The sequence below is a fragment of the Parasteatoda tepidariorum genome, chromosome 10 (genome assembly GCF_043381705.1).
Source record: "Parasteatoda tepidariorum isolate YZ-2023 chromosome 10, CAS_Ptep_4.0, whole genome shotgun sequence".
In the NCBI taxonomy this organism is placed as follows: Eukaryota; Metazoa; Arthropoda; class Arachnida; order Araneae; family Theridiidae; genus Parasteatoda; species Parasteatoda tepidariorum.
Window position 1 is genome coordinate 18,514,770 of NC_092213.1, and position 24,963 is coordinate 18,539,732.

Genomic DNA, 24,963 nt, shown 5'->3' on the forward strand with positions numbered 1-24,963 from the left:
AATGGATAGAACGGTTGCTAAAGTAAACAAATCCCGCGTTTCAACAACCAATCAGGATCAAGATATCCTCACTACGTCACTTGCAAGCATCTCATTCTCATCAGTATCAATAATGGTATCTCACCCTCTTAACAAATTAATTTATAATTATTTTATGCAAATGTTTTTATTTTTATTTTATAGCTAATCTGTAAACTATGAAATAATTATAATTATAAGTCATTTTAATATTTTTAGTTAATTCATGTAACACAATAACTTTCCAACATATGACCCTCATGAAAGAATACCAATTGAATGATCCGAATAAATTTTCTACTCAGGCATTGTGATTTATGCTCTAACGAATGATTTTAAAAACGATTGCGTAGCTGTCGTGTTAATTGTTGCAGTAATAAAATTTACAGAACCGAAATTACTAAGAAAGTTTTTATTATTTATAAATTTTCGATATGGCCCCCTTATCATGTCCTTAATTTCTTCTTTGTCTGTAAAAGTTTTTATTAAACTCTCATCTCGTTAGTGATCGCTGAAAATGACTAGGCTGGCAAGGACCTAGCGTCTAAAAATATCGTTCTAACTCCATTTTAAGTTTATACTGGGATAAAAAAAGCGCGTGTGGACATTTGAAAGTTTCTAATTTTTGTCTTTGTAACCGTAAGAGGCATCCAATCATTTTAAACACCATTCTTGAAAACATTGATCATGATTCAATACACTCAAAGGTATTATCTATAAAATATGTCGACAAAGTTATTTTAATATCTATCTGATAGATAGTTGTACAGTTAAGCACAGGTTATCTGAACGCAGATTTACCAGATTGTCCAATTATTCGGATTATTCAAAGACCATGTGTTTTTCACACTGTCTTAAAAAAAAATTGAGAAAATGCCTTTTCATTTTTAGAATGTCCGAAATGGGTCAAAAAATGGCTTCTTTTGTTCCACGGCGTCCTTGAAAAAAGCTCACGCTCTTTCAAGGTGGGTGAATAGTAGTTTCTAATAAAGGAACAGGTTGTTAATGGAATTTGAAAAAAAATTAATCATTTTAAACACGCCATTGAAAATATGGTATAACAGGCACTAATCCTAAGCCTTTGAAAGGTTTGAATGGAAGTTACTTAAATACGTTCTTGTAGCAGTTTTTGAAACGTTTAATCCAATTATCCGGATTTTTCGTTATACGGATCGTGTTTGGTCAGGATAATTGGAGTTCTTCTGTATTAGGAAATTAACTAACCTCATCAATATCATCCTCCTCATCGCAAAATGGAACAATTCCATCGCAAGTCCTCTTTTGCATATTATCAACTGCACACATCTTCTTGGCATTGTTGTCAAGATACTTTCTGCTTCTTTGCTGAATGCCCTTACCACAAGTGGAGCTGCATTCAGACCACTCACCCCACTCAGTAGTACGGCAACTGACGTTTCCCCTGCAACAGATTATTTTCCATTAGAACACTTATTAATACCTCGTTGCAACAGTATTTTGGAGACCAAATAATTTATTGTTGTAAAAGGTTATATTGCTATATGCAGAGCCTACGTATTTTAAGAAGGCATTAAAGTCTCAATTTTCTACCATTAATGCATTTATCTCGATATTTTGGGGACCGAATTAGGTTTTGTTGTTGAAAAATGCATTGTTGTATCGAAAGCTTACAGAATTTGAGGAAGCATTAAGATAATTATTTTTTTCTATTAATATATTAAAACCTTGACACAAAAGTATTTTTGGGTCTAAATAACATTGTTGCAGAAATACATATTGCTATATCGAGAACCTAGATAATTTGGCGAGGCAAAGGTTTCAATTTCTTCCATTAATTTATCAAAACCTTGTTTATTATAACAATATTTTGGGGACCAAATAAATTATTGTTGCGGAAAGACATATTGTTATATCCAGGGCCTATATGTTTTAGGAACACATAATTTTTCTTAAAATTTAAATGATAAATATGTACTACTTAATTTTTATTTATTTATTATCAGTAATAAATAAATTTGTCCAGTGTTAATAGAAGCTAAATATTTCAAAAATCGTAAAATAAATATTAAAATTATTTACATACCAAAAAACCGCTTCTATTCAAAGAAATCCCGAATTTTTGCTTGTTTGTTCATTTTTTTTATGCTAAGTTCAATTTTACCGAGAGAAAATGACAAACGATAATAAAATAATAAATATTTATTGTACTTGAAAACCAAAGCACCATAATGAGGAAAAAAAATAACGTGGAAATTTTTTTGGAGAAAATTATTAGTGCACTACAGAATTAATTATCAGCGCTAATTAGTGCAAAATTAATTATTAATGCAAAATTTATGATTATTACAATAATTAGTGCTCTACGAAATATCGCTATATTGCTATATATAGATTGCTATATTGCTATATATTTTTCAAAATCTCCACGACAGCGGAACACCATAAAAGAGGAAGTTATTGCTGCATCGGATATCGTTGTAGAGAGAGTTCACAGCATTTGATTTCTGTTCATAAAAATGTTCTAATCGTTCATAAAAATTTTCTAACCCCGAAAACAAATTCTGAACTGCTCATACATTTATTTCCGGTCTCAATAAGCTAAATGAAAGTTTCCGCTTTATCTTAAAAAAAAAGAAATCAACCAGCCAAATTAGGAGGTGAAACCCTCTCTAAAAGATATCTGGCTGTGAGCTCGTCTCGTGATTGCTAGACTATACGATATCTGTTTAGTGAATTGATAACTCATTAATGCGCTCATTCGATGAACTCTCGATTTCCCAATACGCTTATTCAAAAGCAGCTCATTAGTTCATACGCCTTTTGCTGGGAATCTGATTCACTAATACAATCTTACAAAAATAATCAATTCCTTATCATATCGATTAAGGGGTTTATTGATTTGCTTATATTATTTTATTTATTGTTTCGTTTAATTTATTTTATTCGCCAGATTTTTCTCTTATTTACTACCAGTACCACGAACTGTTATAAGCTATCACTTGGAAAACAAAATAATAAAAATGGACGATTGTTATGGTAGCTAAATATATTATTCGCGGCGAATTAAATTCATTAAAGACCATAGTTTTTTATTTATTCAAACGAAAATCATTTTATCAAAAATTTTCAATAAATGATAGAATAAATATGAAAATTGTAATTAATAATGAAATAAAATTGCAATATATATTTTAAGATTTATTTACACCAATTAATCTTTTATTTTCCAAATTGATCATGGGCAGTCCTACAGACAAAAGAAAATATCGTCTTTTTTAAAGTTCTCTAAACGTTGAAAATCAGGGCAAAATTTCACTTACTACTCCTCATTAAATATGGAAAAAAAACCTCGTTTTTCTCAATGCAGGCAAGCTACTGATAAGACGGGCAAAATATGATTCGATAAACGCTAAGGTCCAGGACTAATACGCAGAGTAGGGTTAAAATCAGTGGTCTGGAATAGTGCACTACAAGTAGTGAAACTATTGTTGTTGCTACTTTTCTTTCGTACTTTGTAGGGCAGTGTGCTACTCTTTAAAAAAAGTACTCTAGCAAATAAAACGCTACAAAAAAAACAATAGTTTATTGTGATTTTTGGTAACTATATTTAACTTTAGTTTAATGAAGAAACGTTCTTATTTGACTAATTTTTCGAATCTGAAGGGTACATATTTTCATGGGTCTGACTATGGACGCAATGAAGATACCTCTGTGACTGAGAGTTCAAAAGAATTATGCAATAAGAATTAGGTATAACTGATGTGTAAACTAGCCATTATGAATAATATCTAATTCATCACTTTGATCACACTTTCAATTGCAAATGTACAAGTGTGAAACATAGATATTATCACAATCGAAGAGAACATATTTTTGATAAGCTTAGTTTGTTAGAGAAATTAATAAAGCATTATACACTTAACAAAATTGAAAATTTTTGATAATTTTCTAGCATTTCCTGATTTAAATATTCACTGTCGAAAAAGGCATAAAAATTTTAAATCCAAATGAAAAAATTTGAAACAAATATTTTAGAATAACAAACTGAAGAATATTAAACATAAAAAAATATTTCTTTAAAACTTTTCATGTTTAATATAAGTCAATATTTTATTCAAAACCATTTTAAACATCGTTGAAAATTAAGTTCCCCAGCAAAGTTCATATCCTTAAAGTAGTATAATAGTTACGAATTTTGAAAATAGTTTGTACTAACTAGATTTAATAAGAAGTAGCTGCAGTCAATTAAATTTGTAACAAAGTAGTTGTGGCAAACTACAACAATAATGTAGTTTCCTCGACCACTGGTTACATTAATTACAGTGAAGTGTTTCATATTCTTATGAAGACAGTAAAAAAGTTAATCTTAAGATTAACTTTTTTTTACAACGATTTTTCAATTGGATTTTATGATGAAAATACTTCTAATACTGATACCCACCCTGGACAAGACTGATAGCACATTTCTCTTTCTACAAGCTGTACTTTACATTTAGCTTCATTGGCTTTCTGTTTATTCTCATATTTGCGTGTTCGCAATTTGTTGCCTTGACCGCAAGAAACACTGCATGGTTGAAAGTCCGTCCAGTCACTAACTCGACATTCGGCTGGGAGAAAAAATCAATAATTTTTTAATTATACCATATAATTGAAGAGTAAATTGAAAAAAACTTATCAAGTAACCTTCTGAATATAGTTAATTTTCCATATTTAAAAAGTTTTAAGCCCTAAGTAGGTTAGCGGTAAGTATAAAGTATCAAAAGATAACCCTGCCAGCATTTGATCCATTGATGTTTTGCTTAGGAAAATAGAATAAAATTTTCATAAAATTATTATAAGTTATTCATTCAAAAATGGTGTTAATAAAGGATATTCAGTTCTTACGGTTAAAGTAAAAGTTGCAGTGTAAAAAATATTGTGTAATATCTCTCCAAATATGGTGTTGAACAACCCAAAAATCTAAAGGAACACTTTATTTCAAGTTAGTACCAAATCAAGCTTTCATACACAGGTTAAAGAATTGAATTTAAATCTTATCACTTTACAGTTGAAGAACCACACAGCAATCTCACGCTTATTCATAATGTGCTTGGGATATCAGTAAATTGTTTACGATCCAGAACGAGTTGGAAGGAGTTTATTGCAGTTTTTAACACTGCTATTCATCTTCTCTGTAAAAACTGTAGTGTAATACCTGTTCAAATATGGTATTGAAAAATTCAAAAAATTGTGCATTATATCAAGTTAAAATCTAATTGAGTGTTCATTTACATTTTAAAGGGGTTAGTGAAATCTAGACACCAATAGTTGATAAAACTTTCAACGTATCAAATACATTTGCTCTATTATTGATTGGGAACAGGCTGGATGATGTATTGTTTTTTTTAATGCACCGTAAATTTTAGAAAATAAAGGTAAATGTGAGGTTATTTGTATTTTAAGTGATTAAATCAATTACACAAGACTTCAACAAAACATAATGAGTGAGTTTACTTCTTCAATTTCATTTATGAAGCTATGAGCTTTTCTTCTAATTTTCGATATTAAACCTAACTAACAGTTAAGCCTAACTAGGCTTAACTGTTGCAAGTTCATAATTCATTTTTTTCCAAACAATTTAAATCGTCTTGTTGGATTGATTTAACAAATTGATTATGCCATAGCTTTTTTAATGCCAACTAAGATTCAATCATCTTAACTGATAAAAAGGATTGATTATGGTCGATTGTTAGCCTATCAATTTTAATCTTCTTGTGAGGATTTATTTGATAAACTGTTATGAAACCATGCACGTTTTTAGTTGTATGATAAAGATATCTATACTTTCATAAGAAGATCCACTTAAATCTGTCAATTACATAATGTAATTTCACAATATTTAGCCTCTATTCACTTCGGTTTTGTTTCACTTAGTTCGAATTCATAGAAACATCCTCTTTGTGCTACGTGAAAGCTTGATTAATAAACAAATTTTATTGTAAATAATATTGTATATGTGCATCTCCTAAGTTTATGATTCTTGCTTTATTGTATCGCATATATAAGTTACTTTACTGTATATGAAACTAGCTTTAATTATAAATTTTAGTCTTACTGAATAACAAACGTCGCGGCGACTACTTGGCACCAAGTAGTGAAAAAATAACGTCTAGATTCTTCACTAAACCAGGAACTATTTTTAGTTTCAGTGTAGTGGAACACTTAGTGAATCATTACTTTCGTGTAAACTACTTGCTACCATTTTAGGTGTTCAGATACATGAAAAGTGTAGACATGCATCAGTGTAGAGATGCAGATGAAAATAAGTATGGTATAATTTTCTTCCTAAATGTCACCAGAGGGCGTTCAGTACAACTGACACTTAAAGATTCACTGAACACTCTTATCTTTACTTAGCACCGTTGTTTTCGTGCTCCAACTTCATTCAAAGTTTTTTATGATTTTTGGATGAAAAGGGAAGTTCAACAATTTCAACATTTAAAAACTCTGTGTCTGTAACCATAAGAACTGGATAGTTGTTTCTATACAATTCTTAAGCGCATACATTATAGTACAGTTGTAAAAATTATTATTCGATTCTCCAAAACGAAAACTCTCCAGGGGGCATATGTAATCAAAATTATTTTCAACTTACCATGCATTTTTTGTGTGTGAAAAATCTGCACATAAATGAAGTTTTTAAATGTTGTTTGGAAAACAGCTGCTTACTTTTTCAATACAATTCAAACAATTCAAAGAAAATTTTTTTAGATTCTAAAAATATTACATAACATGTCCTATCACTGAGATCTTCTACTCTACAAGGTGTGCTGTAAGGACCAACGTCTATCTAAATTTTTGTTTTATTCCTTATCAAAATTGAAAACAAGAAAGCATTTACTGTTTGTCTACGATAGGTACTCTACCAGACATCCGTCTGGAGCTGTGGCGGTAACTATGGTAACGAGGTATGATTATTTCAAATAGGGATGCGGGGTGCCTCCTTAGGACTGGTTTCAGTGAAAGAAACAGACTGCCGTAGACTTAGTGGTGGTCAGAGTACCTATCTTAGACGAACAGTATATTCTTAGTCACAAATTAATATTAAAGCAATACAAAAACAAAAACGCTTTTGACATCTTCCTGGAAGACTGATGCTGCAAGTATCAATTGATTGGAGGTTCAAACTTTAAGGGATTTCCAATAATCGTGTTTCAACCCCTCTATGCTTCTTCCTGGAATTTAACTTGTCTTGCGGCTTTTTACATCCACCCTCCTCTACTGTTATTCCCTTTTTTTCTGTCCTAAACCTAAATTTGTGCTCCCCCCCAGATAAGTAAATTTCCTTATTTTCATTTTTGATAAGAATTCCATAAATAAATGTTAAGAGTGGTGTTTACGGTGCACCCTGTGCATCAAATTAATAAGAAGAATATTATCTCACTCCTATCATCTATACCATCATTGCTATATGGATAAATTGGTGTGGTAACGTCATCGTCGAAACAGCCGTCTTCTGTGTTACCGTTCGACTTCTGCCTTTCATACAACCTCTGCCGCGTCACAGAGAGAATGGCCACCGGTTTCATTTGAACACCGGATATATCGTAGAAAGGGGATAAAGGATTGTTCGGAGTTGACGAAGTGATCCTTCGAATTCTATCTTGAGGTATACTTGGAGATTTAGGACCCTAAGGGGAAAGAAAGTAATAATTACTCATTGAGACAATTTAAAGTAATAGGGTAGGTTGTGTAATTTGTGCACAAATGTGAATAAAGCACAAATAAGGATACAGAAGTGGACATACTATAGTTTCGGAAATAGTTTCAATAAACAAGAAATTTCTTTAGTGACTCAACACAAAATGATTAGTAGAAAAGTAATGAGACAAGCAGGTGTAACATTATAAAATTATGAGAGTAATTCTCTTTGACAATATAAAAAATAAATAAAAAAAGTCTAAGAATCTGAAAAAATGGTAAAATTTTATTAAAATCTATACGCATTTTGTTATCACCTGTCATTAGTAAAGCTTTATCAATTGGATAAATAGCTGGCATAGTAAAACAGAGGGTCTATTTCACGACATGGGGTTTTTGGATCTCGCTTTAAATCTCTTCATTTTTTGAGAACGTTATGGTTTAATGCTTAACCGTACCTAATTGTTTAACTGTTGATTTGTGATCGATTCAACTCATAATTTTCACTACACGCTTTCATTCTTTACTTAAAAACAAATCTTTCCTCAATATTTCAAATATTACTTTCAGAAAATTTAATTGCAACAAGAAAGTTAAAATCTTATAGAATAAAATACAATTCAATGATTTTAACTTACTATGGAAACATACCTACTGAATGTGTTTTGATCATTCTTCCTTAAATGTACTGATCACGTTCTCACTTTCTCAATGAATAATTTATATTAATTTTGATTTTGATGAGAAAGTGACAAAAAATAATGTCGGTGCAGCATTTTGTATTCAGGCGAAAATCTTGTTTTCAAAACATTTGAATTCCATACAAAATCGTTTATCTATAACAAAAAGACAAGGAAAAATACCTCTACTTTTCTCTTAAGATGAAAACAGCTGAATTTTTATGGTTTGTTTTCGAATAGTACCTTCAGAACAATCTGGAGCGAGCTCCATGCTTTGGAAATGATCCAATTGAAATACTTATACTTAGTGCTACGTATGGATAAAAAACCTTGAATAAAGCACAAATAACGATGCAAACATGGACATACTATAGTTTCCATTCAATTAAAAAAAATTCCTAAATGTCTGAGCACAAATTGAAAGTAGAAACGTAACAAGACAGAAAATGTAACTTTATAATATTACGGGAGTAATTTTATTGATCTTTGTGATAATATAAAATGTCGTTATAAGCAACATCTAAATATCAGAAATTGTAAAATTTAATTAAAAAAATTTATGTTTCGTTGTCACCTTAATTCATCGTCATCAATAGAATAAATGACGCTGATGTCACACTAAAGAGATAAAAAATACAGTTAAAAGTTAAACATTAGATTAACAGTATATGTAAAAAAAATTAAGAAATTGAAGATTTCCAAATATTTAAAAAAAATATAATATAGCAGCAAGATGTTTTTGAAGATATGGAAATTCTCCCCAAAACCCATATCAATGAAATATACGAGTTACCTGTTTTTAACCTCAATTTTTTGTATAATACCTTATTCAAGCTTGTTCATATTTCCCTATTGGATAAACCACTTTATATGTGCTTATATTTATGTTTTTGCATTGAACCGAAACTATAGTATGTCTATTTCTGTACCTTTATTTGTGCTTTATTCCCATTGATTTGCTTCATTCATTGAGACAATTCTCAGTTATTTATTTAAAAATCTGTGTTAGTAAGCCAATTCTTACATCGTAATTGATTCCACTGTCTGTCCCTGCATCCCAAGGGTACAGGTTCATAACTCTTTCTGCAACCCATGAGCAATTCTTGAGGCACAGCTCCAAGGCGCTGACTCCCACAATCCAGTCTGGACTTGGAGCAAGTTTTGTCAGTATGGATATCAGATGGTTGCGTCTGTCAACACGAAACACAGCAAAAGTCTTGCCACGTGTGTTTGGGTACCACAATCCTCGTGTCTTGATGATGGTTCGTATACTGTCAGACTGAAAATGAAATTGTTATTAATAATGTGGTAAGAGTTTTTATTGTTTAAATTTTTTTAACTTCCCACACGCATTTGGGTTGCTCCTTTAAGTATGAAACAAAATTTAGGACAAATTGGATAATTAGTATCCATGAAATATACCGAGTTTTATTTCTGGTGATGAACGTCACGCCTGGGAACACTATGTAAGTTAAGCATAATTAATTGTGATATATACATAACTATAAGTATCAACAGTAAAACATGAGAACTTTCGCAGTTTTTATTTATTTATTTATACCGAAAGCTACTGTTCAACTACTAACCTGACATAATTTTTCGAATTATTGATAACACTGCTCTCAGAAACAAAATAATTTTAAAAAAATTACTTCTTGGTAAATGACAGATGACAAATAGGAGTTTCATAATTTTTATTCTTAAAAAATCACATTATTTTAAATCTGGTACTCTTAGGACAAAAACTACAATGGGATGCCCGCAGGTGACGTAGTGTGGGTATGTCGATCCTGATTTGTTGTTGAAACGTGGCGTTTGTTTACGTTCAAAACAGTTCTTTCAATTCTATTTCGAGTAAACTCAGCCATCTTAAATAAGACAGCCATTATTTTTTTCATAAAGATTCTTTAAAAAAAATTTCAATCCTTTCACTATATATTTACACAAAAACTTAACGCAAAGATAGACACGTAGCCAATAGAACATGAGCAAACTTATGCATTGGAGTTGCCAGGTACACAAAACCAAAATATATCACTGTTACAATGAAATACATAAACAAATAATAAATCAAAGTTAAGTAGAAGAAGTAGCTGAAAAAGGATTATATTTGAACAAATTCGATGTGTGATACGGTTCGACATTTAACCCCTTCCTTCTCGCTCCCGTGTAAATGACGGGGTGAGGTTTCGCCCTTTATTTCTCGCTCCCGTGAAAGTTCCGGGCTGGAGTGTTCAGTAGTAACGCTCCAGTAAGAATAAAACTAATTCATCTCTTTTGCCTGGAAAACATTTTATTTCTCGTTTTACACTCCAGATGGCAGTACCAGGATATTTTTAAGGTAATTGTAGACAGTTAGTTTATTTTAAACTAGATGTCAGCACTACGTGTATACGGCAAAATAGGCACTTTTATGACCGTTTTCTTCAAAAATTACCGATCGTTAAGGGGTTAATTAACTTTTTAATTATTCTATATTTTTAACTATAATTAAACTAATTGATAATTTTTTTTAAAATTATTTATTGAATGGTAATTAATTAATACATTATTATAACTTAAAAATTTGTTTTAAATTAGTTATTAATTATAATTAAATAGCATTAGTTCTTTTATATACATTCTACATGACTTGATTTCTATTTCATGGAGAGTATTTGTATAAATATTATTTAAACTGATGAGCCTTAATATTATTGCGATAACATGAAATATATCTGAACGAATCATGTATATTGAAGCTCTTTGGATAATGCATCGCGTATCATGATAATGTATCATAATAATGCAACATGTATCCTGATAATGTATCATAATGATGCATCATGTATCATGATAATGCATCTTGTGCCATGATAATGTATCATATATTATAAAGTTCTTTTGTTTCGGCGTTACTTTGTTTACTCGTTACATTGTTTTCGAAATTGCTTCAAAACATAATTATGTTAACATGAAACGATATACTAATGATCGTGTTTACGAGATTTTGGACACATGGTATTGTCCTCTTACAATTATGCAATCCTTCAGTTTATTATTGCTAGATTTCTTCAATAAAAAGGACTCTTCTAATGGTTAAATAACCTATTTTAAAAGAATTAATGGACAGTTTTATGTGATACATCATAAAATGACCATAATTACATGATTTTTTAATTCTGATTCTAGACGCTTTGTGGCCCCCTTTTCAGCCAATTCCTGGACACCCTCTGATGCCTTCAAGCCATACTCCCACATACGAAACCCATTGGCATGAGACACTCCAATAAGATCAGAAAAATGTGTTGTCCATTCATCTGTTAAAGAAACAAATCAGGTTAAGAAAGCAATGCTCAATAATATTAATTGTTACATTACATAATGGATATTTTTAACTCATTAAATTCTAAAGATCAGGGAACATATAGATAGTAAATATATTTACTTTATGGTTCAGCATACAGTGATATTTTCACGTCAATAACAAACAGAATCACAAATAAGAGAAAACGGAACCTAGAACCCTTTACAACTATGAAATACAATCAAAATACAGAGAACCTAACAAAGTAAAAGTGATCAAGGTTTCTCAAATAAGGTGGGAAGGACATGTAATTCGATATAACGATGAAAATCCCGTTAAAAACATAAAACACCACCTTCCAAAGACAAGAGGGAAAAAGAAAAAGAGGAAGACCTTCAATAAGATGATTAGACAGAGTAGAGAAGTAGTTAAAGGACTTAGGAGTTAAAAAATGGAGAAATATAGCATCGAATTTATCTAGATGGGGTAAACTGTTTTAGACGGCCTTGGTCGGTAATCAACTGTTGCACCTAAGAAGAAACAGAAGATACAATGATATTTGGGAGTGGAGCAGTTAGTTAAGGCAACACTGATAACGCTGGTCTAGAGTTGTTACTTCGATCCTGATAGCTGACTTACGTGAATACGCAGCAAGATACTAGCTAAATCTGCAGCTGGTTGTAGAATGGAAGTGTAGAGGGAGGGTTACCAGCTCGGACATTGTCCCCCGTTATGACCGAGTTCAAAATTCCATGGCATTCGTACCATGGCTATTAAGAGATAGATCTGTGAAAATGGGATAGGAGCTTAACCATGGTTAGATGGGGTACGAATTGCAAGTGGTCAATTACAATTTTAGGTGGAGAAGCACACAGTGATTAAATATTAACAATATGGGTTCATGAGGGAGCTGGAATAATTGCATATATAGGTAGTACTATAGTTGTTGTTAATTAGTGGGTGGTAATTTGTGCTAATGTTTGACTTTGCTGGCAAGCTTGTTCAAAGATTACTGTCCTCCAAAATTCACCAGAGAGATTCTCTTCTCCACACTTACTTTGCATTGTTTTCTTACTCTGAAAACTCTCAAGTAAATCTCAGTTCCTTGACGATTTTCAAAATTGTACTGAGCGCTTTTCAACATGCATCCTGCTCTTGCTATTTTCCCCTATCTATACATCGAGCTCCTACTTACGTACACATCCTGTCCACGCACAAAAGCGTCTAAATCAGAGGTATTACTCACACTGTCAGTTGAATTGACAACAACGCTCGCTCAAACTATGTGGTGCGCAACAAAATGTGCGCATTATTGTCTATCTCTAATTCAGGGACACTACAGAGTAGTCAACTTAATTATTTTTTTGTTCTTCATTGATGAAAAGCATTACATGCTTTGTAAATAAAATGGACGTCTCAAGCTTACACGATTCTCCATTCTCCTCATCTATTTCTCCCCATCGTCATGGCTACGCCAAATTTTGCTTTTTTCCCACGGCAGACGTTATAGTAAATAGTTGGACTATATTTGCGGGAGAGGGGAATCAAGATATTACGCAAACATGGTAACCGAGAGAGTAAAAATGCAGAGAATCTAGAGATCACATAACTTTTTAAGACCTTTTCTATTTACGAAGAGTATAATTTATGCTGAGGGAGAATTTATTGCAATGGACAGCATGTTAAATTGAACTACCAGTTTTATAGGGAAAACAACTGTGTGTATTGTGCCAACTGGCTTGTGCTTGGGTCAGGGAACTGGCCTTGTATCAGAAAGGTTCTGGGTTCGAATCCCAGACAAGGTATGGATGATCTTTCATTCTCTGTACCATCTGTCCTTACTGTGGAAGCAACGTTGGCCCACCTAATATGGTACCTAGGGAAAAGTGGTGAACAAGTCTGCCCTTCAGATGCCTGTATGACGTAGGTCTTTCCCCAGGCGGGAATTGGAAGAAAAACTGAGGGTAATGTGACTCGGTAAGAGGTAATCATCCACACTCCATTGGTTAAGCTTTTTTATAAAGCATGCAATTCATTTATTCTCTTATTTAAACATTTCCAGAAGTTTTTATGCATTATTTCGCTTATTGATACTTACAATCAGGAAAATTTTTCGGGTGCGTATGTCGAGACCACATTCCTTGAAAAGAGAGTTCATACTTTGCTTCTTCGCATGCACAACACTCCTGTAGTATTTCTGGTTGCTCGTCTTGGTTCTCTTGTTCTGAAATGCAAAAAACATTAGTTATATTTCAAGTCAACAAAAATCAAATGAAAATACAAATATTTAAAATATTTGTAGTCATCTACTCAAAGAACAAATCATAACTTTATCAACTTATTGTTGAAGATTAAACCAAATTGAGTTGTTTATTGACTGATGAGTGACGAATGATTAATTAAATTTTTTTTTTCCTTTTGCATGGATTGAGAAACATTCACAGTTATGATAATCATAGTGATTCAATTTTTTTTAAAAAAAATTACTAAGTAGCTTTAAATTAAATGATGAACGATAGCGTTAGCTTTCAGGCTAACATATGTTTATAATCATATAAAAGAATAATCTTTGGTCACATGGCGGCCTAATCCTCAACATTAAAAAAGCTTCTGAATCGATTACCTACATTTAATAATTTGGTAATAATTTCTTTAGAAATATACGGAACTATGTTCTATTTTACAGTTCCTATTACAAATTTTTGCTAAATTGTTTCTTGTAAATCAATTCTTTATTACGATTTAAGTGGGGAAAAAATCAAATCTAGATAATACGTTTAAATCATATTGTTTTCGCTAGGTACTATTGTAAATCGATTCCGGATAGTTGATGTGAATGTGATCACTCTCTCATTTAAAAATATATGTTCTAAAAACATCAAACAAACACACACACACATATATATATATATTTATGTATATGTCAACCAGGTGGCCGAGTGGTTAGCGTGCCTGACTGCGGAGCCGATAGTCGAATCCTGCTCAAGGCATGGATGTTTCTTTCTCTCTGTGTTCTATGTTCTTTCTCCTTTGTGTGATTGTGTGAATGTGACCCGCCCTATAAACGGTTTGTGGTTGTGTGACGTGGGCGACGCTGCTCACCCCCGTGGCTTCGCCACAGGTGCCCACTGAGTAACGAGAAGAGAGTAGCAGTTCTGGCATTAAGAGGCCAATGGGACAATAAAATAGTGCGAATATAATAGTGTGACAATATAATAGTGACTATAATAGTGTGAATATAATATCAATATAATAGTGTGAGGATCACTCAAAAAAAATATTTTACAAAAATTCTTGCAAAAAAAATTTTTGAGTGCTCCTCATACTATTGTAATGATATATTTTGCTTTGGCCATATTGATACAATATCAGAACGAAATCTTTTTCGCGGATATAATCGTGTGGGCTGTTGAAAAGATTATATCTTTTATTTTCCGGATTTTTAAATTTTTTTTTATCCTATTCTTTTTCTTCGGAATTTTTTTAAAATTATTTTTCTCTTTTCCCCCTCTTCTCATTGTTCTGTGTCCCGCAGTGGACTAATCATAAAGGCACAGTTCCCAGCAGAACACTGGCTGCTGTCAGAGTGCGGATGGGTGACCACTTGGATCAGTCTGCGAAGTGACCGAGGGTGTGCGGTATTGGTTCTCATTAAACTATTCTACCGTAAAGTGCTCGACTTCGCGTGCAGATCGTCGGGCTACCGAAGCAGGGGTGCCATTCTCTCTGCAGAGGATCAAAATTGTGATGGCATGTCTTCGGATATTTGTGATGGCATGTCTCAGGGATGTTTCCCAGACCGTCGCCAATAGCCCATTGTGCAGCTCTAGTGCGACGTAAATAAACAACNATATATATATATGAGTAGGGGAAATAAACGGGCATGCCGAAGCAAAAAACAAAATAAAATTTTACTAAGTAATCATTGCATGGAAAGCAACAAAATCGAAGAGTTTCGCTCTCAAAAGCTAGAGATAATTTTGCAAATAATTCCCGATGAACTTTTAAATCTCATGCTAAAAGGGAAACGTTAGTAATTGCAGTTGGTCTATTAAATAGGTCAAGGGAGTAATGTGGTTCTCACAATTAGTAAAGGGAAAAAGTTCAAACGTTAGTTCATGCATACTTAGATCCAAAAATAGAATAATATCTGGTTGGCATTTACCTTCCTCTTAACTACATCAACACTGCGCAAGCGCTAAGTAATTGCAGTTCGATTGAGATTAGGCAGAGTGAATCTTGGCTGAAGTGAAAAATACTAAATTAACTGGATGAAAAGGACTGCAAAATCTCTCTAGTAAAGGAATTAAAGTTTTTTGTTGTTATTTCCATGAATTCAGAGGAAAAATAGTTGATTATAGAGTAAATGGAAATTGCACCTAACGATCTTATTTAATTGAATAATATAAACAATAAATTTATGTTCATTTTGTTTAGAACACATTCACGGTATTTCTCTAATTTCGGTAACGAATTTAAAACTAAAAAGCTTAACAAATTGAGTTCAATACCTTCTTCACATAATATTTGCACTAGGCGACCTTCATCCATGTACCAAGAATCTTTATTTTCTTGAACAATCGCTCTGAAAATAAAATTTATGGGACCAATTAATTACTTTTCATAAAACAAAATTAATTTTCTATTTATAAATAAGAAATTGTAACTGTATAATATTGGTAACAAGTACAATTACTTTTGCTTTCCAGTATATACTAACTTTGAATATTCTTAGTCGTCATGAACAATGGTGGGAAGAGAAGAACAAAATAATGACTGATAATAAAAAGAGATTTAAATCTCGAAAAATAAAATGCATTAAGCGCAATCCATCGTATAGTTTCAATTTCGGTAGGCGTGGCACTGAGCTTCAACCGTTTGTTTACTATTTTTAAAAAACTTTTTCTAAAATACTTGTACTTTTTCACTGAAAAAATTGTATTTAAGGAATTTGCAGAAAGTCGAATTGCGTGCACATACTCTCTTAAATTTAAATATGGGTACTTGTACTTCTAAAAGAAGAAGACCACAGATATCCACTGATGTGACTTATCACGTCAGCGCCAACAGATCTCTTCTAAGCAAAATGGTGTGTTAAAGTTGAGCTACATTAGTTAAAATGTTAATTAACGTGAAGTTAATTAAATGCAACGTCGTATCGCGCATCGAATTTATTGAAATATAATTCTTCCTTGTCTACATCTTTTACTTAACTGGAATTCATTATTGTTTCTGTACTTTATTGTAACCGTGATATAATCATTTTTTGATTTGTGTACCTGGCAACTTCGATGCATGATTAATTTGTTTATGTACTACAGGACTTCGTGCCTGTTTTTGTATAAGTAGGAAATATATAGTGAGAGAATTGAAATCTTTTTAAAGGAATATAGACTGTGTCACTTCGGAGAATTAATGCTTAACAAGCTTGGCGTGCTCTAAATGGAATGAAACGAACAATTGATAATACCACGTTTCAAAAACCAATCAGGATTGTGATAGCCACACTACGTCACTTGCAGGTATCCCGTTGAGCAATTGTTAAACAAAAATACCAGTGATTGTTAAACAGTCACAGATTAAACAGTGATCATCATTCAATTCACTTATTATTCAACATTGATAATGGAAATGTAATATTTATTTAATTACAAATGTTCATATTTATGAGAGTTTGCTAATGATTGCTAAAATGGAAGTCAATTTTTTATTTAATAAAGGAATTAATATTCATATTGAAATAATGATTGAATAATATTATTTGCCATGCAACAATTTTATTATGATTCATGATTTTCAAACAGCGAGCTTTATTTATATAAAAAAAATAGTAAATACATATTTAAATATTTATTTTAACATTAATATTTACATATCTTAATGTGTTAAAAATACTAAAAAAAATTGAATGAAATTTCCATTCTGTCCTTTCATTCAAATCGTAAAATTTGTATGATTTAATAGCTTGATAAATGAAGACAATTGCTTTGTTATTTTCTAAACTCTTTTTAGCTTTATTTAAAAAAATAGGAAAACCATCTGAACATAATAAGTTTAAATTTACATTTTGTTTTATAATTTATTTCAACTTAATATTTCCCTGGTTATTCTTAATATTTAAGGAAAGGTATTTTGAATATATCGCATTATACTAAAGCAATCTTATACCTGGAATTTGTTTTCAATATGAATTCTAAATATGTATATTTTTTTACACTTTTGCTATTTTTGCTGCTCGCAATTTTTTTAAATCAAGCAGCAATCCAATTTCAGATCAATCCTTAAGTTAAATGAGCTGCATTACTACAGCATGGAATGAACAATATTTTAATATATACTTTTTTGAAGTATTTTATACAAATTAAACAGTTATTTATTCAATGAATCGCGGCAGTAAAGAGTCCAATGGAGTCTTACACAGCAAAATGCTTCTGTTAAAAACATAATTTGTAACTTTCCGACTGAAAGTTTCTGTTCTACAAAAGCTACGGAAATATGCTGCTAAACTACATCGTAATCTGCCAAACGAGACATTACTTCTGTTAACAAGCAAACTCTGTAACTATTGACGCATATTGCATCTATGGGGGACAGATATTTTTTTCATTTTTGATTATTAGGAACATTGGTATCGAAGAGGCAACAAATAATTTGATACATTGAATCAGATGCCGTACGGTTCGCACGGCCGTCGAGGTGTTGGCTTCATATCAGGGGGGGCGCGTGATATTTTAACGACGAGGGAACTGAAATAAAATTTCCAGGACGATTCCTTTAAACATGCTTGTTTTCCATACCTCAAAAATCGCGAAAAATAATGGAATAATTAAAAGATTCAATAAAATTTTTAAAAATATGTATCACAATGCAGGCTAGAAACTATACAGCTACCTCCATGCCAAATTTCTCTTCCGTATCCTGAACTATTAAATATATCTGGTGAGTACAAATATTTTCTGTAGTGTTTCGTTACAGAAAACTTCTGTCAACCTGTTTTCTTTCCGTAGCAGACGGATAATCTCAGACAACATTAATGTCAGAAATTTTACGTTATACAAGAGTTTTTTTTTCCAGTTTATGTCGAAAGAATTTTTTAGATGGATTTTATTCTTATTATGAATTCTAAATATGATATTTTTTTGATTTTTGTTGGCAGTATAATTTTATTTAATCACGCAGGAAGCGAAATTTTAATCACATATCCATAATTTGAATAAATTTTGTATTTAGAATTGAAGTATTTAGTGTTTAGTATTGTATTTAGTATTGCCCTTAGTATTGGAAGTACTGTTGTATTTAGTATTTAGGATGTTGTATTTAGATATATGCTGTATTATTAAATTAACAGTTTGCATTTTAAATGCGTATTTTCTTACGAAGTATTCTTTTTAAGTTGGACAACTTTTTATTTATTACATTTTTGCCACAAGTAGTCCGAAATGGACTGTTCGCAATAAGTAAAAGTAAAGTAACAGTAAAACTTACCTAAATACAACGCATCCTGTCCCTGCTGGTGGAGCTCTCCACATTACCTGGATTTCACTTTTCATTATCTTAGATGCATTCACGATCGTATTTGGACATTCTTCAGAATATTTACTCACTACATCTCCAAAAAGCTGCCAAAAAAGTTATATTTGTAGAAAAAGAAATACTTATTTAGTTTATCGCTCTTCAATGTGAACATGAACCATGTCAAGAAGTAAACAACAATTTAAATAATTAGTTTTATAGTTTCGTGAAAATTAATATTTTTTATTTCCAATGAGCTGCACAATCGGTCTTGCCGACGAGCAGGCCTAGTGCGTTCTCCAGAGGTGGTAACCACTCTTTCAGGACCACCGCAATGGGTGAGATACCGTTGGTCATGTTAATTTGGACGTCTAGTTTCTGCCACACTAGATGGCAGCACAGGGACTCTATTTGGATGCTAAAGTGCACTAGGAATTTAATTTTGCCGGAAATGCCAACAGTGTGAAAATTAATGTAAGAATATTGAAAAAAAATTTTGTGATTAAAACTGATAATGCATTGAAGCTTTCTTCAAAAAAAAAAAAAAAATAATTATTATAATTTAGACGCAAAAAATTTTCTTTTTTCTACATATATTTAGGAATATATTACATATATTTAGGAGGTGCACTAGGAATTTAATTTTGCCGGAAATGCCAACAGTGTGAAAATTAATATAAGAATATTGAAAAAAAAATTTGTGATTAAAACTGATAATGCATTGAAGCTTTTTTCAAAAAAAAAAAAATAAATAATTATTATAATTTAGACGCAAAAAATTTTCTTTTTTCTACATATATTTAATGTATGTAACATAATTTTTTGAAAATTGAGGAATGCAAGTTTTGATACGCTGACATTGAACGCATGTCAATACATATAATAAGATTTGATATTCTTTTACAAGGCTTCCATGATAATTGTTAAAGATTCAAAAATACTCTGCCAAAATTAAAACTCAAAATCGATTGTCTAGGTTTAAACTGGTTGTCAATATTCAAAAAATTCCTATTTTCTTTTTTATATTATTTAAACTATCAGAGAGAAAAGTTTTAAATTATTTGCTAAATATAAATATTTATTAAATATAAATATATGATTTTATGATATTTAACACAAAAGTACATATATCACATATATCATGTCATGAATTAAATTAGCATCTGCCTATGCTTNATAATAAAAATAACAAAAAACTGGAAAAAAATAACAATAATAAAAATCCGGAAGAAATAAGGAAGAAAAAGATAAATATTTTTAAAAAAATCCGGAAAATAAAAGATATAATCTTTTCATCAGCCCACACGATTATATCAGCAAAAAAAGAGGGCTTTCTAATATTGTATCAATATAGCCAAAGCAAAATATAACAATACAGTAGTGTGAGGAGCACTCAAAAATTTTTACAAAAATTACAACAAATAAATAAAATAGAACACAATAAGTAAAAATAACACATGAAAACAGTAAATAAAAAACAGAATAAAACGTAATCTATAAAGTGAGCAGTGAATTCAAATGAACGGGAAATTTTTCAAGAATGATTTAAAAACTTTTTTCGTAACAAGATTGCCAGATTGCAAAATATGAAAACAAAAGCGCAAATTGAGCGTAACTGGAGGAGTTTTGTCTTAAAGTGCGTTCTTACTGCATTATTGAAGCGCGTTTGATTTGTTAGTTACCTAGGATGGGCCCGAAAATGGATGTGCGCAAGGTAATATTATACTGGATAAATTAAAGAAGTTGACAATAAGTAATTTTAGAAAATAAGTATTTATTCAAGAAAAAAATATAAAATAGAAAAGAGAAAGAAACATGAATTGCCTGTTTTACACATAATTTTAGCCACGGATTTGCCCGAAATGAATTTGCACAGAAAAATTATAAAAATTAGCAAAGAAATCTTTTTAGTAAATAATTTTAGTCACGGATTTGCCCGAAATGGATTTGCACATGGAAAGATTGTAAAAATTCACAAAAAAAATTTATTATTAAATAATTTTGCCCATGAGTTTGCCCAAAATGGATTTGCACAAGGAAAAATTATATAAAATAACAAAGAAAAAAATTTTTAGTAAATACTTCTAGCCACGGATTTGCCCGAAATGAATTTGCACGTGGAAGAATTGTATAAATTAAGTAAAAAAAAATTTAGTAAATAATTATAACCACGAATTTGCCTGAAAATTACTAATTTCGTAGGTAACTAACAAATCAAACGCACATCATTAATGCAGTAAGAATGCATTTAGAAAAAAATTCCTCTAGTTACGCTCAATTTGCGCTTTTGCTTTCATATTTTGCAATCTGGCAATCTTGTTACGAAAATATTTTAAATCATTCTTGAACAATTTTTCGCTCATATAAGTTCATTTGAATTCGCTGCTAGCCTTATAGATTACGTTATATTCTGTTTTTTATTTTCTGTTTTTACGTGTTATTTTTACTTATTGTGTTCTATTTTATTTATTTGTGGTAATTTTCGTAAAACTTTTCCCCTTTCTCCCCTTTTTTTCATATGTCTGTAGTTTTCCTTTGTTTTATCTTCATTTTGAACTTATTTTAAGAGCTCTATTTACTTGCATCTTATGCGCGCAATAAATGAAACTTATTGTTTTTCTCATCTATATTACAATAATTGAGTATCTTACAAATTATAGGAATAAACATTACTTGGAACGACCCCACATCTTGTCTCATAGAAATATCATTTTGAATTTCTTTGGGTTCTACCATCAGTAGAAATCCTTGAAATTTCTTTCCTGGTTTTCCTCGAAGTGTAACTAAAAAACAGAAATGTCAATTCTTGATTCTACCTTATTAAAGTTATATAATAAAATGCTGGCAAATAACCTTATGGGATTTATTCACTAACTAGCACAAACTGTTTTCTGATTTTATATAAAAGAAATAGAATTATATGTAGTATTTTTGTCTAATGTCTATTTTTGTCTAGGTTTAATGTATTTTCATCTAATTATAATGTTACGCTTCTCCAGGCTTAGAATTTTGGTAGAAATTATTGTTGTATGGGCCAAAAAATATAAAATTTTTGTATAAATTCACTTTGTTATTAAATTATGCATATTACAAGTAGATTTCTGCAACTTTGCTAGATCCTTGCTTACTAGATCCATTTTATTTTGAAAAGAACTGTATTTATGATTTTTTTAACTATTTTCTTATATTTTTATTCTTTAATTTTCGGAGAAAAAGGAATAGTTAAGACATGTTTCATTAATTTTTTGTTGAAAATAATATAATAAATTAAGTTGGAAGTAATATAAAAAAACAATCGTAAATTTAAAAAAAATTGAAATTTTATAATCGAATTTTTTTATAGTATTTCATATTTTTTTTGTTATTCCTTAACCCTTAAGAAAGCGTTTTTTATATGAAAACATTAAGAACTTAATAAAAAATCAAGTACAATTTTAGGTTGAAAATAATAATTGAAAACAAAACAGGTAATATAATGTTTATATTATTATTTCCCCATACATTTAAAAAATTCTCCTCAGTTATCTCAGTGTATGTTTTGTAACTAATTATAACTCATTTACTTGTTAAAGAAATGATCTAAAGTGATCGGCGTTTTGCCATTATTAAAAATTATAATTTTTGGAAATTACTTGCACACTTCCTTATCCCATGTAAGGAAATTATAATAAAGAAAAATGAATAAAAATAACCAAAATATTTTCTTCCTCGTGTAAGTGACCACGCACTAAATATTACACGTGCTTCTTGAAGAAATAAACATCAACTTCATTTGACAGCTGATGATTCCCTTGATATGCTGTTATGGTGAAACGTATGATGTCATAGTCTATCAAAGCATCATCTTTTAATGAAGTTTGAAATGATTAAAAAAAAGTTACAAATCGGTCTAGAAATGAGTTCATTTTTTTAGCTTTTCCTCAATTTTCTTATGGCAACTTATTTTCGACAGTACGCAAAAAAAAAAATAAAAATGGATCAGTCATATTTGCTTTTGATCTAATGATCAGATCTTCACGTTTTAGGACTCAATCTTAGTGACTTTAGGGGGTGATCTCAAACATGCTAATTGATCAGATGATATTTTAAGCTACGCAATCAGACACAAAAACGTACTTTCTATGAATAAACATATTTTTTTTTCAACGGATTCAGATTTTTGACCTCCAAAATGCAGGGAGTTGCCGCCATTTCAGAAATATAAACTCTATAGTACGGTCAGGAGTGCTATCCAAAGTTTGGACCCCCTAACGTTAACTTTTTTTTGCGTATTTCACCATATCTCGGGAACTTTTCACAATTTCTATAAAATTCGATTTCGCAGTAACAATCAACTGATTATGCTCAAATTTTGTATCTTGGCATGTAAAATTACACACTTTAAAATGGCGCAGAGAAGTGTAATCCTTTAATTTTTCAGACTATTATTTAATATAATAAAAAACAATAAATACTTACTAAAACTTTTTTTGCATGGAATTATCTTTGGATAAAAGCTTTGGAAAAGCGCAAAAAATAAAATTTAGATTAAGGTGTCCCAACTTTGGATTGCTTTCTTAACCAAACTGTTGGAACTACTCGTATATTTCCCAAATTGCAGCTACCCCTATATTTTTTGAGTCAGAAGTCCGAATCCGTTAGAAAATGAGGTGTGTTTGTTTAGAGAAAGTACGTTTTTGCGAAAGATTTCGTAACTTAAAATATCATCCGCATTAATTGATTAGCATATTTCACCCCTCAAACCAATAAGAATGAGTGCTAGAATGTGAAAATCCGAACATTAGAGGAAGAATTGCTCAAGGTGGTCGTTTTTTTCCGCACTGTACAGTATTTTTACTCAGGAAAAAAGTCTTACTTTATATTTAAAACAGTGGGAACATACAATTTTACAAATAATTGTAATTATTATTCTTTTATTTATTTATGTAAAATAAAAGTATTATAGTAAATTTTTTACATGTTGGTTTTACATGTTGTTAGACATGTTGGAAAACTTCGTATTTCCAACACCAGAAGAGGGCAAGGAGGTCCAATTCCTTGGCCACCCAGATCACCTGATATAAAGCCGCTGGACTTTTTTCTTCTATTCTTTTTTTTTCTTTTCTTTTTTCATATAGGACAATGTTTACAGGAGGATCGTGTCGAACATTGATGACCTAAAAGCCAGAATTACAACCGCAATAGCCTCTGTGGATGCCGACATACTTGCCGCTACCTGGCGTGAAATTCACTGTTGACTTGATATTCTCCGTGCGACGAAGGGGGCACACGTGGAAGTTCATTGACAAGGGTCATGAAACTTTTTGCGTCTATCTAACCATTTATGTTATTAATTTTAATCTATCTTTTTTATTTTATAAGTTATTAAACATCAAAATGGGTTCGGGACTTTATAAACACCCTGTATATATATATATATATATATATATATATATATATCAGTTCAAAATGTGGAGAAAGCAGGGGAAAAATTACAGAACAATGAAAAAAGGGAAAAAAAAGAATAATAATAATAATAATAGCAAAATCTGGTAAAATGGACAAAAAAAATTTTGAAAAATTTTGAAAATTCGGAAAATAAAAGATTTAATCTTTTCATCACCTCACACATCCGCGAAAAAGAGTGCTTTTTAATATTGAATAAAGCCAAAGCAAAATATATCAATACAATAGTGCGAGAAGCAGTCAAAAACTTTTACCAAATAATTACAACAAATAAAATAGAACACAATAAGTAAAAATATATCACTTAAAAACAGAAAATGAAATATAAAGAAAAAGCAGACTGAAGCATGAAATTAAATCTAT

At 30.9% G+C, this 24,963-nt stretch overlaps 1 protein-coding gene across 2 annotated transcripts in view; it reads right to left on the minus strand.

Annotated features, from left to right (window-relative positions):
- Window positions 1–24,963, minus strand: part of LOC107437897 (spondin-1) — a 45,722-nt gene that overhangs the window by 15,634 nt on the left and 5,125 nt on the right. Inside the window, exons 2-10 of one of the 2 annotated variants that reach the window (XM_043045876.2) lie at window positions 21,829–21,938; window positions 19,129–19,262; window positions 16,155–16,228; window positions 13,742–13,867; window positions 11,505–11,656; window positions 9,382–9,636; window positions 7,421–7,667; window positions 4,439–4,604; window positions 1,243–1,438 (exon numbers count right to left, since the gene is read on the minus strand). In XM_043045876.2, coding sequence (XP_042901810.1) covers window positions 1,243–1,438; window positions 4,439–4,604; window positions 7,421–7,667; window positions 9,382–9,636; window positions 11,505–11,656; window positions 13,742–13,867; window positions 16,155–16,228; window positions 19,129–19,262; window positions 21,829–21,938 — 1,460 coding nt within the window. The remainder of the gene's footprint in view (window positions 1–1,242; window positions 1,439–4,438; window positions 4,605–7,420; window positions 7,668–9,381; window positions 9,637–11,504; window positions 11,657–13,741; window positions 13,868–16,154; window positions 16,229–19,128; window positions 19,263–21,828; window positions 21,939–24,963) is intronic. The other variant, XM_043045877.2, reaches the window with a different exon arrangement.